Source organism: Pieris napi, chromosome 3 (genome assembly GCF_905475465.1).
Source record: "Pieris napi chromosome 3, ilPieNapi1.2, whole genome shotgun sequence".
Classification (NCBI taxonomy): Eukaryota; Metazoa; Arthropoda; class Insecta; order Lepidoptera; family Pieridae; genus Pieris; species Pieris napi.
This window is the reverse complement of record NC_062236.1, coordinates 9,250,378-9,266,435: the sequence shown is the minus strand read 5'-3', so window position 1 is coordinate 9,266,435 and position 16,058 is coordinate 9,250,378. Positions and strand designations below refer to the sequence as shown.

Here is a 16,058-nt window from a genome sequence, read left to right as displayed (position 1 = left end):
AACAGACACGGGCAGATATTTACAAAAAATTATATATGATATTGTTATAATTAACTAATTTTTGCATAGTCTTGAACCGACTATCACATCATCGAATGAGTAAATGGATAGGATATAAAAAAGGTCAAAGATGTGTGCTGTAGAATTTCTAAAATGAAACATCCAATAATAAACATATTTTAATAATGTATTTACACAACAGATCAGTCAATCTTATCAATTACGAGACTTCTTAAATATTTAAACATGAATTATATTATACACTGTTTTATTGCGTCCCCATATCATATCATAAGATAAAGGGACGTTCGCCTCTTTCGTTATAGTTTTATACACCAAAAAGAAAGGTAATAACTACTAAGAGCCGTACTAAAGAGTCATCCATTGAATAGCTGAAACGATACCTAACTAATTACATGTTAAGAACGGTGCCGTTAAGTCTTAATGAACTTCAATTACTTATAAAACTGATTAATTACATCCAAATAAACGCAAATCAACTAAATTACTCTCTTCCTATATTTCACCTTAAATCTTATTTCATATTGAGGTAACAAATTTTTTTTATTAAACCACTTTCGTTTAAATTGATTTTACGATAATATTATAGATTATAAAGTTGACCAACGATAATAAACACCGCCTTAACGATACAAACATATCGTGTCCACATGTAGGTTTTAGTGGGGTATGTCAAATCCAAGACGTTTTTGACATTACTTAGCGCTAAATCACAACTTTGACTACTCGTCCCTGTCAAAAATGAGCTCCTGAATTCTTTTAAAATAAGTAAAAAGAGATTATGTTTGTTAACAACATAGTACAACAACATAACGATTCTAATTGAATATTTGAAGAATGGTAACCATGGTAACTGGAACTAACTTGAGACCACGTTATGAATAGGACTTCGAGTTTTGAATTTAAATTCATTTTTTATAGAGCATGCTCTTATCACGAATGTAAAATTAAATAGATATTTTTGACAATGTATAGAAACATTGAGTAGTGAAAGCTCGAACAAACGTCGCATCATATAAAATATGTTGCACCATACAATTAAAGTAGTCGTTTGTCTCTTTTTATCAAAGCATAGACACTAGTTGACAGCAAGAGGCAAGAGATTAACGTTTATGAATAAAGGGGGCAACACAAATTGTATAAATACCTGTGAACTGTCAAATACTGACATTATACGAAGGAATGACACAACTATCATAATCATTACTATAGATTGCATTACGTCTTTTTAGTGGCATTTGAGGTCAATTACCGGTTTTTAATAGGAGCATAAAATTCGACATTGCTAAGGCCTTATAGATGCGTTTTGGTTAGAAATACCGCACTAAATTTACGCAAATTCTTTAGCAATATTATTCATACTATTCAATACATCGCAAATACTCGCCGCGTACAATCTCATATCGTCATTTTTAACAATTTTCAAACTTGCACAATACAATTTTTTGTACATATCTGTCATTTTTTCATAGTCTTTGTTAGTCTTCGATCGACAATACTGAATAATGTTTTTTAATATGTGATGAAGTCTGTTTTCGAATAATGCGACTAGGCCATATTCATTTTTGAGCGATTTTTCATCACACTCCTCAGTTCTTGTGTCTTTTTCTTCGGGATCGCGATTTTTTAATAGCATCAAGACAGAGTACGACTGCTGTAAGAGTTCTAAAGCAGTTTGGAAGGACTTTAGTTTGACGTTTGGAGATACTGAAAAACAAATTCCATTAAATGTTCGCCTGTGTAAAAAAATGGTGCGTGTACTTAAGTACGCGCCTAAGAAGTTATACTTCTTTGGCTTTCTTTATTTTTTAAAAATATTAAATAATTAATATTTAACGTTAATAATTTAATAATATTTAATATTTAGTATATTATTCAATAATTAATTAATATTAATAATAATAATTATTATTATTTATTATTTTATTATATTATTAATTCAATTTAATAACTTGGTATGTTTCATAACCTTTTAACTAAGAAACAATAGGTCTTTGTGAAAAAGCATTGCTAAATTTCTTTGAAAAAATAATTAAAACTCCTTTATTTGTTAAAAAGGTACTTCAAAGTTCATGATGGTCATTCAAAATTCTTGGCATAGCTGCTAACTTCACGCATATTCTATTTCTTTTTATTTGTAGATTGTCTTATTCCTATCTCGCTCTCGCACGCTATAATCACACTGACAACTTTGTGTCTCAGGTCTTTGTGTCTTACGCATCGTAAAATTTCACTCTCATCAATTTTTCATAACGCGCCTAAAGAAGTATAACTTCAAAAAAACCTATTCTCTCGAATAAATTAATATTAATATCTTACTTTGTGCGTACCCTTCCATAAGGGCCACGTGTTCCAACCTCACTGCGAGGAACATAAAGATATCCTCGAGTGCGGCAAAACGAACAGATGCCTCTTGGTAACTCGTGCAAGTTGCATGCAATAACGTACGACGTTTGGGACCGTCCTCTGTCGTTAATCTGTAGAATAAAAAAAAAATATATTTGAATTAAGAACTTCGAATCCATGGCTATAAAGACAATAGAACATTTGAAGACTATATCTAATTTACTTTAAAGTTATTTTTTTATTCTGATATTCTGTACGTTATTCTAAAAGCGCTTTGATTCCAAATTCAAATTTTGAAAACCATAGAGTATTATGACTAGGATCACATGAGTTAAGGACCAGAAAAGAAACTTAAAAGAAATATTGGACAAGGGTGAAATATTGCAAAGGTTTTTGTTGTTTGAAATCGTTAATTGAATGATACATACCGAAATTGTGAATGGTACAACGATCCCAGCCGGTGATAAATCATGGCGGCTCTAAACTGGTAAAGATACTGCCTCGGACCGGGGCTTAAAAGACAATACTTGAGCGCGTGTTTGAATGCTTCCGCTACTTCCATTACTTCCTGAAAATTAAATCATATTTCGTTTTTGGTTAAGGCGAGTAGTTATCAATAAAACTTTTTTAACGGATAGGGGCTTCCTCTTGTCAGCAAAAGTAAGCAAAGCTCTTAAAAATAACACATAAATGTATTAATTTTTTGTAGGAATCCTCGAAAATGCATTTCGTTTTCAAACATAGACAATGTGTGGGTAATATGTGTTAAAAGGTAAATAATTATTGTTGACGTAATCACCAAATAAGAAAATCAAAGAATTAAAAAAATATATATTATTTTTAATTATACTACTACTTTTTATAATTATTATCATTACTATGTAGTTTAAAAATAGAGTATAATTGTGTGTTGGACATAAATATAAATAGGTTTTGTATAAATTTATGTAAAAGTGATTCTATAAGTTTTATATCGACGAAAAGATACCTGTTGCTATATATATCTGAACAAACAAATTTTACAAATATTGATTATTCTTAATCCTAACCGCATATCACAATTAATATTTAATGTTAGGAAATTTGTATCATATACTTGGCGAATATAAAGAGCGGCAAAGCGTTTCTCTTATACGTTCTCTCACATCTCTTCGGTTTTGTTACCTTGATTTGAGAACAGGCATCTTTGGGGTCTTTTTTGTCATAGGTGAATTAATTATTTTGGAACTATCTCTATCACTCTTATATAGTTTTTTTATATTTTTAACATAAACAAAAAAATTTAAAATCTTGTACGTGTCTTGTTATTTATCTATAGTTCATAAATATTTTGTTATCTATGAACAAATGAGTATTTATTTATGTGTGTTAAATGTAAATAACGTTTAAAATGATAAATATATAGTACTTACACATCCATACAAGTCCGGAAAGTCCTGCATCGATACAGCCTTAGTGTAGAGATGACACGAGAGTTCCCAAGACACCAGATCCCAAACTGCTGCTGCTCCACAGTTCTCACGAGAACCCAGCATCTTCAGGGCATCCATGTACAGGTCTTCGGCTTTGCTGTATAGGCTACGTTTTTCAGATCTAAAAATTTACATCTCCGGTTATAGACATTCACAATTTAGTTAGTTGATGCAGTGCTAACCGATTTTTGTGATTTTGACAGCACTATTCCGCCAATATAGTTCGACAGTTATCAAAATACTTAATATGAAAAAGTTAAAGTATCTATTTGTGAATAAGTGAAATGACGTACAAATAAGAATTATATTGACTTTTGTTTTTGTTAACTTTTTTCAATTTTTTTTATATATAGGTATATTTTTTATATAAATTATTTATTGTTCGTTTTTAAAAGTTGTATTAGCAATCATTTTTGCCACTATGTCCAAGAGGGACTGGTGACTTGTAATAACAGGTTTTCCCAACCTTTTTCAAGCACCAGTCTCTCACAATAATAGATAGCTTTAAGTTTATTGTCAAAAAAGAAAGATGGTGAAATACCTGTATCATTAACTCGTACAATGCAATATTAGATAAGATCAAATTAATCATATATGTTTACTAACCGCACTTTCTACCTAACACTAAAATTGTAGACCAAATTAAACTATTAAATTAAATTATATTAGATCGCAAAACTGCTAAGGCGATTTTATTTTTGCAAAGACTCTAAATGATTTGGTATCATGTATTCCATGAGCTGCCAGTACTGTGAGGGAGATTCCAATTCCAAAAAGAATGTACAAAAAAATTGATAACTTTTACCCTATGTTTTAATACTATTTGAAAATAGATCACGCCGAATTATGTCTAGTTCACTAATTTTAAACCTAAATGGGAATTTATTTTATACACATAATAAAATATGGTCCCGTACCACAAGAGTCGAGGATATAAAGAAATTTAAAATAAATAAAAAAAATTAAAACCCTAGATCTATTTGCATGATTTGATGACGCGTGTAATGGCCAACTATGAATCCTCTACTTACCGCCGCTATTTTAAATCTGTGTCTTGTAGTACGCAAAGAAACTAACGAACTACGCATGCGCTGCCGCGTGGTGAGGTCTCGAGTCATACTTCAAAGTGGCAATTCAGATACTGGCAAACATCTTAAACATTAAACAAAGGAATGGGGGAAAGTTGTGCAGCGCGGGACTCAAACGTCAACTGATTTACCAATCACGCGATCGACACGTCACGCGCACCACCGCCCGCCGGCCGCCCTCCCAGTGATACCTAAAAATCGCTTCTGCGCAGGCAAGGACATTTGTTCAAGATGTTTGCCGGTATCTGAATTGCGACGTTGAAGTATGTCTCGAGACCTCACCACGCGGCAGCGCATGCGTAGTTCGTTCTTTCAGGGCAGACGTTCATCGACCACCTCGTGTCGTACACATGTTATTTTCATAGTCATTGGTTTTTTTGAAATCCATACGGTAGCCAAATTGGCACCCCATATGGGCCTCATATCATATCAGGTTAAACGCGTATTTTATGAATTATGTCGTAAAATTACATTACTAACGGTTAAATTGGTAAATTGCTGTTATACTTACGTAGACCCATCTCTTTCACAATGCGCCTTGAATCTCATATATCTGGCCTTATTACAGTACAAAAGTGCCAAATTCGGAACGTCCTTGACCGATTCGAATATCGACGTGGCCTCATCTAAGCACTCCGCAGACATATGCGAAAGGGATTTTAACTGGTCACGAATGTCTTTTGGAAATGCAGAGTTTTCGCCAGCTTCTTCTGCATATTTCATGTAGATTTCTAAAAAATTAAACGGAGTTATAAAAAACTTAAAAAAAAATAAGATTTTATTATAATATTATCTATTTTCTCTAAATATTATTCGCAATAGAATTTCCGAAGTGGTGTCAAAAAATGTACGATTCCAAAGTACAAATACAATTTGAATAGATTAAAAAAAATATTAAATATTATAGTATGAACTAATCTTAATTTTTTTATAACCGACTTCATAAATCGGAAGAAAGTGGTATACCTACAATTCAACGTTTATTTTGTTTGGTCAAGTGTGAAGGAGTTTTTTTTATATATAGGAATATTATTTATTGAAATTGTCAGATGACACATCTGACCAATATTCAAATTATCCTAAATACTAAGTTTGATTTCAACTTTTAGCTATAACGAAGTTTTTAAACGCTTTATGGGATGTGACAACGTCGATGTTTAAATAGAAAAAAAAAGAGTGACTTGTGACTTATATACACGCGTTAGAAGTTATACTTCTTTGGAACAACATAGTTGGAATCAACAGAAGCAGTAATTAAAAATTTTACATACACAGTTTATAGTAGATATACTAATAAATGATTAATTATTATTAGTAAATACTATCACCGTCGTATATGAAATTGATTTAATAAAAACACTAAAATAATATTTATTTATTCACACTGTTTAATTGTACTGTTACGAAACACGTGTTCTAAATATAAAAATACTAGAATATACAACTTGAACATAGTTAATATCGATTTTCATGCCACCTGGAACTAACTTCATTCTGTTAATTTTGTGTAACGGTGCGCGCGCATCGTAAAAATTCACTCTCATCATTTTTCTCGATCACGCCAAAAGAAGTATAACTTCAATATTATTTTGTAAAGAAACCACTAGAAAAGTATATAACTTACGTTGTCCATCGTTCATATATCTGACAGCGAGTTCGTTGCAAACAGAGGCCAAGCGTCGTTGCAATTCGTCTCGCTTGTGCGCGCCACCCGGCACTGCGTCACTCGCTCTTCGGTAATACGCACACGATGACTTCATTGCTTCTAGATCGCTTAATGGTAGGGATATATCTGTAATTGATTTTTAATAATTATATAGGCTAATTATTATTTCGATTCATTTCCGTCGTAATGGATGCCGCTTGTATGTATTGAAATATAATCGTTGGTGATTCAAAAAAGAAGTTTTTTGCCATATTTTAAGTCATGAACTACATGTACATGTAAATTTTGGGTTATTTAATACATACAAAAACAGATACATCATTCATTTAATACAACATATTTGATTGTATATTTAACATTTATCTTCCTAAATCGAAACGGGTTCTTAAGAGAATACGTAATATTTTAATAAAAGGCATGACATTTATCGTCACAAGAGATAAGAACAAAATTTTTTTTTATAAACGAGTCTAAGGGACGTCCAAAAAGGGAAGTCATTGCAGCCCATGGACACCAATTTTAGATGATGCGTTGCCGGCTTTTGAGGAAAGAGTATACACAATTGGAGATCGTATAGGTAGGAATGACCGGGACTCCACAGTTCGCAAACGAAAATTCCTGTTAGAAATAAAAAAATATCTCTAAAAACTAAGAGAATCCGCGATTTATAATATAAATCGCGGATTCTCTTAGTTTATATAATATAAGTATAAGTATATAAGTATTATATAATATAAGTATTATAATATAAGTATTATAATATAAGTATTTAAACTCACCCAAATCGAAATCTCTACACGCAACTTCAGTCTCATCCACCAAATCATTCTCAATCTCGTGTCGAATTTTCTTATCGATATCATGATCCATCTCGAACTGCTTCTGGTACTGTTCCAGATTGGACCAATGTTTGCTGAGTTGAAAGAAATTATCCCCAATCCTTCCAATAAGACATGACGCATCCACGACTCTACTTTTGATTATCATACTGCCTAACAATTTCTGGCATTTGCTGGCAAGTTCTATGTATTTCAAAGAAAACCCATATTGTTCGTGGGCGTAACTATATTCCGCTAGGGTTGCGTATGCGAGACATATTTTCTCATATAACAACGTCTTCAAATGCAGTTTCCAAGCGAAATTGTCATCCCTGTTCGGCTCATGCCAATTTGGAAATGTGTTGTTCTCTTTGCGTATGAGAATCGCGTTTTTATCAACATTCGAATTGGCTTCGATTAGGTAATTCCCAGTTTTCTCTGAATGTTTTCTTTCGCGTCTCCGGCGTCTGCTTCTTGATACGTGCTCTTTTGGTTCTTTCTTGTTCATTGGCTGATAGTCCATTTTGATCGGCTCGAACGGGTTAGCCATTTTCGGGTGTTGCTCTTCGTTTATTATTTGCTCTTTGAGACGCTCGCGTTCCTCTTCCTATGAAAATGTATCATCATTTCATTTAAAAAGGCTATCGTAACGTGCTAAGAACGGTATTTTAGAGCATGTACTGAGCTGTGTGACGTGCGACTCTCATCTCTGAGGTCGTAAGTTCGATCCCTGTACGAAAGTCCATTGGAGCTGAGCACCAATGGACTTTCTTTCTAGGTATATGCGCATTTAACATTCGCTCGAACTTTGAAGGAAAACATTGTGAGGAAACCGGCTTGCCTTAGACCCGAAAATTAGTCGATGGCGTATGTCAGGCACAGGAGGCTGATCACCTGGCTGACCTATGTCAAATGATTATGAAACAGATTCAGAAATCTGAGGCCCAAACCTAAAAAGGTTGTAGCGCCACTTATTTATTATTTTTACTGGGTCAAATTCTATTATATAAAAATTAAATTTTGACTTACTTTGTATTACAATAACAGTAAACTCCTTTTCAGCATAACAAATATATAAAAAAACGACGGGTTGCACTCCGGGAGTGCCGAGGAAGTGAAAACTTGAATATTAACGTTGTGCATTTTTTATATTTAGGAATGTTTAGGGAATAATTTTGCACGAATTGCTTTAATTATTAGTATAAAAGTACTATCATTTATGTGGTAGAATACAATATATTTTATTTATTGCGCTTTCGTACACAAACATGACAATTTATATTATAGTGCTTTTCATGAAAGAAGTCCCGCGGTGATTTTTGGAACTAAATTTGACAGGTCGGCAATGTTGTCATTCGTCGATGTTATCAAGTTCGTTTGTTGTGGTAGATTTTTGTGAATTTTTAACTAGCTTAGAGCATTTTAAAGATTGATTACAATGCCAAAAGTTGTAAAAAGTTCGGCTCGAGAAATTATATTAAAGGTGAAAGAGTTCTGTGAAGCGGAAAATAAGAATCAAGGTGTTTTAATACCACTAAACAATGTTCGGAAGAGAGTTGCCGCCATAACAGGTACTTTTTAGAGTTGCAATTTAATAATTTTTTGCTGTATTGATGGGACTTTTATGATATAAATTCGTTTTTGCGACAAAATTGAACAAATACATAACGTGATGAAACTAGGTAACTGAAATTAAAACATATATTACATAAGCATTATAAACTTAAAGTTATTATTATTTTTAATTGTTCATAATTTAATTGCAGGTGTGTCAGAAAAAACTGTAACAAGAATACAAACGAAGGTATAACAACGGCATGTACTTCGAAAAAAATTGTAACCCAACAATTATGCAATAATACTCTGAATAAAAATTGTATTGCTTTTCTTTACCCTATTTTCTCATCTTTTCCCTGTAAGTAGGTAGAACACCGCTAATATAAGTAAATAAAAATATACTTTTTTACACAACAGAAATATTGTTTCATCGAAGTATGCAGAAAATAATATTGTTTGATAAATTACATCTGCTAAGTGTAAATAAAATAGGTAAATTTTTTACTCATAAATGGCAACATTACGTCATGCGATTGCAGCGCCGCGTCTGGGGGACTTCTTTCATGAAAAGGACTATACATTAAATACACCGCGCCAGCTGTCTACTCTCCATACGTCTTACGAATTTTCAATCACCTGATCGAAAATGCGCAATTCCTGACGCGAGTTTAACATTTTTTACCCATTCCAAAAAAAGTGTACACGCCCCTAAAGAAGTTTTGCATTACTAATGAAATCCTTTTTTTAAGCTCACCTTGGCCTTATCAATAGTAAGGTGATGCAGGGCTGATAACCCTTTGAGTGCATGTGACAACGCTCGGCCACATCTATCCGGAACTTCTACGCCCAGACCCGAACTGACCGACTCTTTCTCCTTTCCACTCTATTAAAAAACAAATTATTGTATTTGAATACATATACTAAATTTATCACTTTATGGCAAAGTGTATTTCGAAAAATTTAACGAAAGGTAAAGTCGAAAAATATAGAAAAAAAATTTTTTTTTAAGTTATTTATATGTGAAGAGTATTAAAAAATCTTACACCACTATGTTGTGTGTTCTTGTTCCCTGTATCCTTTAGTGTCAGACATCTCACTTGTAAGGCGAGACTGTCTCCCTTCGCTTCTAAATTGTCCTCAGTTTTCTTCTCCTGTTCAATATTTTTAAAAACATTATTGGATTATTTCTATAAATCTATTATCTCACTGGGATTTAGATTATTTAGATTAGGAAACAGAATCAACGTTATTATTGCTTATTTGTACCCACGGCTCGCTTATCTGCTACTTTTAAGGGTAATAATTTCGAGAACAATCGGTATCCAAAACGCATTCATTTCGCGTTACATTAGTACAGTGTAAACTTCATGTAACGTCCTTCCCTTTAAAAACAAACTCCTTAAAGCGTCGAAATCACTCGGCTTTGGTTGGTTTAGCTTGTCTTCTATACAATGATACACTCTACATAGCATACGCCACCCTTCAATAACGATTAAGTAATAAAAAGTACTTTTTAAGCTGCCGAAATTAGTTTTAACTAATTACGCTTTATTGTCCTAGCCCGTAATAAACGTTCTTTTGTTTACAAATTGGGATTGCTTGCACGTGCTTTATTACGAAGATGCTTTAATATCGCAAGATATGAATAGAATAAGTAAAAAAAGATAAAAAATTAATAATTAATTTGCGATATTTATTATAAAATAAGTGTTGTTTGATGTTTGAGTACCGAGAGTTTTTTACGCCGGCTTATTCTCTCGGCCTGCACCCTCTGTCTTCTTTGCCGATGAGTAGGGATGACGTGATCATGTATGTTATGTTCCATAATAAACATATTTTTTTTTACGTCACGCGAAAAAAATTACCTCTTTCTCTTCATTCTCCGTGTCTCCTTCACTATTTCTATCAACATTATCATTAAACTCAGCTGAGTTTCCGAAATCAGAATCGTCGTCCGGCTCTAGAATTTCATCTAAAAAAAAATATTAACCCTTGTATGTAGTAATGTAGCGCACATTTGAGGTCTGGTCTTCAGATTTCTGTATCTGTTGATCATTTGTCAATCTAATATGCAAGTAGGTGATCAGCCTCCTGTGCCTGACACATGCCGTCGCCTTTTTGGGTCTAAGGCAAGCCGGTTTCCTCACGATATTTTCCTTCACCGTTCGAGCGAATGTTAAATTGATATTACTGCTCAATAGAAATTTAGTACATTGAAATCTTAAAAGAAAACAAAGACTTTTTATCCCCGTTGACAGGCTTTAAAAAAAAAATTTTATACTTTATAGTCACAAAAAAATCATCTAATACTAAGAAATTTTTTGTCCTTTGTAAAATTAAACGATTTTAAATCAAAATTTTGTCAACGTATTAAAATAAAAAATATGTTTATTATGGAACATAAGATACATGTATCACTTATTCCACGTCATTAAATTTGAATTTGTAGGCATCCCTACTCATCGGCAAAGAAGACAGAGGGTGTAGGCCGAGAGAAAAAGCCGGCGTAAAAAACTCTCGGTACTCTTTTAAAATAGCAAATCAAAATATTAAAGTAAAGGTTTTAAATAAGGCCGGCAACGCACTCGCGAGCCCTCTGGCATTGAGAGTGTCCATGGGCGGCGGTATCACTTAACATCAGGTGAGCCTCCTGACCGTTTGCCCCCCGTTCTATAAAAATAAAAAAAACTAACCTTTAAAATCCGGGCATGCGGGATTAGTCGTCGCCGGTACATACAAATCAGACAACATATAGTGGGATGAAGCGACAATCTGCGGATATCTTTCCACTTGCAACAATTGCACTACATGTTCCAAAAGTTGGCGGACATGTTTCGTCCGATTCATAATTCTCATGTTACGGGCAACACGGTACAATAACATCGCGACTGGTGTCGTGAACGGATTATCGAGACTGTCCGGACATAGTGACGTCAGATCGTAGAGTTTTACCACGTCATCATGGGGACCTGAAAGATGCTCTTGCTTTACTCCGCAGTTTATCTAAAAGCTTACTTGTTGTAGTACGATGTTGACTATAGATTTTTGAAGTTATACTTCTTTTGGCGCGATGGAGATAAATGATGAGAGTGAATTTTTACGATGCGCGCGCACACCGGAACCTAAATTCTACACCGTAAAGTTAGTTCCAGGTGGCATGAAAATCGATAATAACTATGTTCACATTGTATATTCTAGTATTTTATATTTTGAACACGTGTTTCGTAACAGTACAATTAAACAGTGTGAATAAATAAATATTATTTTGGTGATTTTATTAAATTCATATACGACGGTGATAGTATTTACTAATAATAATTTATTATTTATTGGTATATCTTTATATATATATATTGAATATTATTGATAAAACTGATTTGAATAAACTGTTTTGAGTGCATTTATAGATTTGAGGTTAATTGTCGGTATGTAAAATTTTTAATTATTGCTTCTTTTGATTCCAACTATGTTGTTCCAAAGAAGTATAACTTCTAACGCGTGTATATAAGTACACACACTCTTTTTCTATCAATAAACAACACAAAACTTTTAGAATTCGGTCCAGTTGCTTCTGAGATGATTGCGTTCAACCGAACTAAGTAACTCTAGCTATATTTTATTGCCTCATTACAAAAAAAATACCGGATTAAATCGGAAAATAGCCATACTGAGACATGTGGATTCAACAGTAACCATTCAGTACAAATAAAATCTAAATCTAAAAATAGATCAATCTTATGAAATCGCCGGACATATCATAAAATGATCAGTTTTACGACTGGGCCACGACATAAATGGAATCTAATGTATGTATGAGTATGACAGATAAATTTGGCAAACGGGTTAAACTTGAAAACTAAAATTACGGACTTAGCTAATAAACTTACCTTTAAACAACCAATACGTATGTCCAGACTTGGTGACATTGGATTTCAAAAAGGATAAAATATTTTGAGCGACATTCCTTATGACTTTTGGTGAAAACTTGGAGTTTTCCATATTAGGCAGATCTTCGGTTTTCATTGGCTCATACTTCTGTACAATGCCGTCTAAATGATAACACATTAAGACTTCTGGGACATTGCACATTAAATTATCCAACCAGTAGTCAATTCCTGAAAGTTAAAAAAAAATAACTTACTACCAGGCACTCAAAAAGTATAAAAATAACAATACTTATTATTTGTATTGATTGATCTTGTAGAGAATTAAAATTAATGTCAATTTTATTTATACACAAATTGTTATAAGTTTAAAATAGATGCATCAAAACTCATCGCTACTAGCTTTTGGAAGAGTTAGTTAAAAGAGCTAGAAAACATTTAATACGAAAACAATACGATATTATAGTGATAATATTACTTAAAATAAATTAATAAAAGCACTATTTAGATACAATTTTTTAACACCCACTAATAAAATCTATCAAGAAACCAAAATTATGACGATCAAACAACTATATGTTTATAGCACCTGTATCTTAATTATAAAAATATTGAATAACTCGCTCCATAGTAGCTTATCATTTAAAAAAATCAAATACACCACTTCTCGCAATACTCGTCGAGCGAGTTTGTTTATCTTGCCGGAGCCGCGCACAAATTATTAAAAAAAATCCATTGAGTCTCATACTCTCATACATACTACGGTGTGCAATTATTTAATCACTTACCCTCTAAAATTCGTAATATTAGCGTGTTTAGTCAATTCAAGAGGGCATTAAATATACATATTAGAATGAGCCTAATAGACTAAAGTTGGGATAGCTGATGGCGACGCGTATCTCGTTTGTATATGTATATTATATTAAGTTTCTCATGTAAATAAAAATACATTTTTTGTAATGAGAAATAAAGTTCTTTAAACAATATTACTTTGCTACTAAATGACATCATCTCAAATAAATACCCTCACTTTCACACCATCACACTGCACAGCCGAATTAGGTATTACGTATTTAATATTTTTTATTGATCTTTTCCCTTCGTAAATGTATGAACCTTTTTGTATATATTATGTATTCCATCTTTGGCTATATGATTAGTACAATTGTAACATAGCAAACATCATACACCTTTTTAGAATGTGTACCTGTGTACCTGTTAACACATTGATAGGCTCCCGAGCATCTCTCAGCCTCAAACTAACGCATGGTCGATCCTTATCGCCAAATATCGGGAGATTGCTGCCTATTAACATATGAATATCTTCAAAGTTCCATAGTACATTGCGGTTATATGAGTCCTCAGGGGTTGATTCTTCTGTACGTGATTCCGGTTCCGGTAGGTGCGGACCTATTTTGGAAAACATAAAATAACTAAATTACAAAACTCTTAATTTAGATAATGATACATAACTACACATTCGTTTTCTTTAATTACAAAATAAGAGTAGGTTATCAAAAAAATTAGATTCCTGTCGAGTTTTTAAAATTTTTGTGCTGCAATAAAAACAGCAGGACTTAATAATAGAATGAACATGATGCTACAGTAAACTTTATTAGCATTAACATATTAAATATAACTGTAGTGGAAGGACAGTACCGGCAGCTACTTTATTACATTCATTGAATTTCACATCCGTTAGGATTGACACATAGTGTATTAAATTTGGTGTTGGTAGAATAGCCAAAACTAACCAGAAATCCAATCAGGTGTGTCTGGAACAGGCGCAGGCAACGGCTGCGGCCTTTCAAGCAGACTGTGAGACAGGAACTTGTGAGTCAGTTGTAATGCGCTTGCACTTCTTGCTGGAGTTAGAGACATATGTTCCTACACACATAATTCTGTTAGATTTTCTCAGAAATTATTGTAAAAATTCTATAGGAATAATTGCAAACAGATTTCTATGCCTTATACTATTTATCTAAGAATGTATTTAAGAAATATATACAAAATATTCCTCTTTATATAGTTCATTTTAAGTTTACATGTTAATGCTAACTTTACTTTCACTATTCAAAAAGCAGTCTTTTATTTTCAAACCAACTAATTTTTTTTTAAATAAACTTAAAACCATGATCAGAGGTTACTACATAAATACTCTTCACTATAAATAATGTACCTTCTCAGACATAGTTTTAATTATGTTTTCATAGAAGAAATCCTTTAACCAAGACCATTCTGACTTCATCAGGTAGTCATAAACATCAAAGTCGTCCAATAGCAGTGTGTTCTGTACTCTATGCACCATCATGCTTACCTGAAAATTTTTGATTATCTCAAGAAACTGTTATATTAACTAATAAGCTGTATGATTTGTCAAAGTTTTATATTAGGTGTTTTGGTTTAATCATGTTTACTTACAGTTCCATTTGGTTGATAAGGTAATTTAAGCAATTTCTTAATGCACTCAGCGTCAGATATTAAATCGACTTCACCTACACAATCGGGAAACATGTGTGCCATTCTGAAACTGATCATCACTTCATATTAATTAGATTCTCCCATATCTTAAAATATATTTTTTTAAAGAAAAAAGCATTTTAATGACTACTATATAATATATATATTATATATATATATATAATAATTAAACATTTTTGTTTAGAAATGAACCTTCTTTTTATAATTGGTCCCTATATTTACCTTGATAAGCCTGTACCCCTCGTCAAAATTTGTTTCAAACCGTATGTATCTATCCCTCCCCAGTTGGAGGGAGGGAGATTAAGGTCAGTGTTGCACTGCAGCCGAGCATACCCAACTGGACTTTGAAAAGCGGTGTATTTGACCACAGCTGTCGATTTTACATCAGGAGATGGACTCCGGTCCTGGAAATACATACAGACATATATTTATCACATTCGTCAAACTATTATTTTGGTTAATTAAATATCAGTATATTTCAATATGCCAATAAAGATTACTATAGAAAATTTAAATATCACACATGGATTACCTTGTCCCTTTTTATTTCATTTTCGACTTCGTAGTCTTCCATTTTAGTATCTCAAACAATGCTGCTCCTCTAAAAATAACAAAACAAATGTTGGAACTGTAAATCTTAAAATAATAAAAGAATCAGAAGCAGACAGCAGGTAGAATAAAATTTGTATTGCGGTGTATTGAATTTTTTTTATTGTTTTTTCTAT

General features: G+C 32.7%; 1 protein-coding gene across 1 annotated transcript; it reads right to left on the bottom strand.

Annotated features, from left to right (window-relative positions):
- Positions 1-166: 166 nt before the first annotated feature.
- Positions 167-16,051, bottom strand: LOC125063255 (erythroid differentiation-related factor 1). Its single transcript, XM_047669601.1, has 18 exons — positions 15,866-16,051; positions 15,556-15,737; positions 15,274-15,382; positions 15,032-15,169; positions 14,607-14,739; positions 14,068-14,262; positions 12,856-13,083; positions 11,662-11,937; positions 10,834-10,940; positions 10,012-10,119; positions 9,723-9,851; positions 7,373-8,018; positions 6,552-6,719; positions 5,439-5,658; positions 3,780-3,960; positions 2,796-2,935; positions 2,341-2,498; positions 167-1,728 (listed from the first exon to the last, which is right to left on the bottom strand). Exons 1-18 carry the CDS (start codon positions 15,905-15,907, stop codon positions 1,352-1,354), a joined length of 3,537 nt encoding a protein of 1,178 aa, XP_047525557.1. The 5' UTR covers positions 15,908-16,051; the 3' UTR covers positions 167-1,351.
- Between the last annotated feature and the right edge of the window lie 7 nt (positions 16,052-16,058).

Excerpts from the sequence above, each read along its gene's own strand:
- LOC125063255 (XM_047669601.1), bottom strand. The coding sequence starts at position 15,907 with ATGGAAGACTACGAAGTCGAAAATGAAATAAAAAGGGACAAG. Across the intron at positions 14,740-15,031 it reads TTAAAACTATGTCTGAGAAG|GAACATATGTCTCTAACTCC; the intron begins GTACATTATTTA and ends TTATGTGTGTAG. Across the intron at positions 13,084-14,067 it reads GCCTATCAATGTGTTAACAG|GAATTGACTACTGGTTGGAT; the intron begins GTACACAGGTAC and ends TTTAACTTTCAG.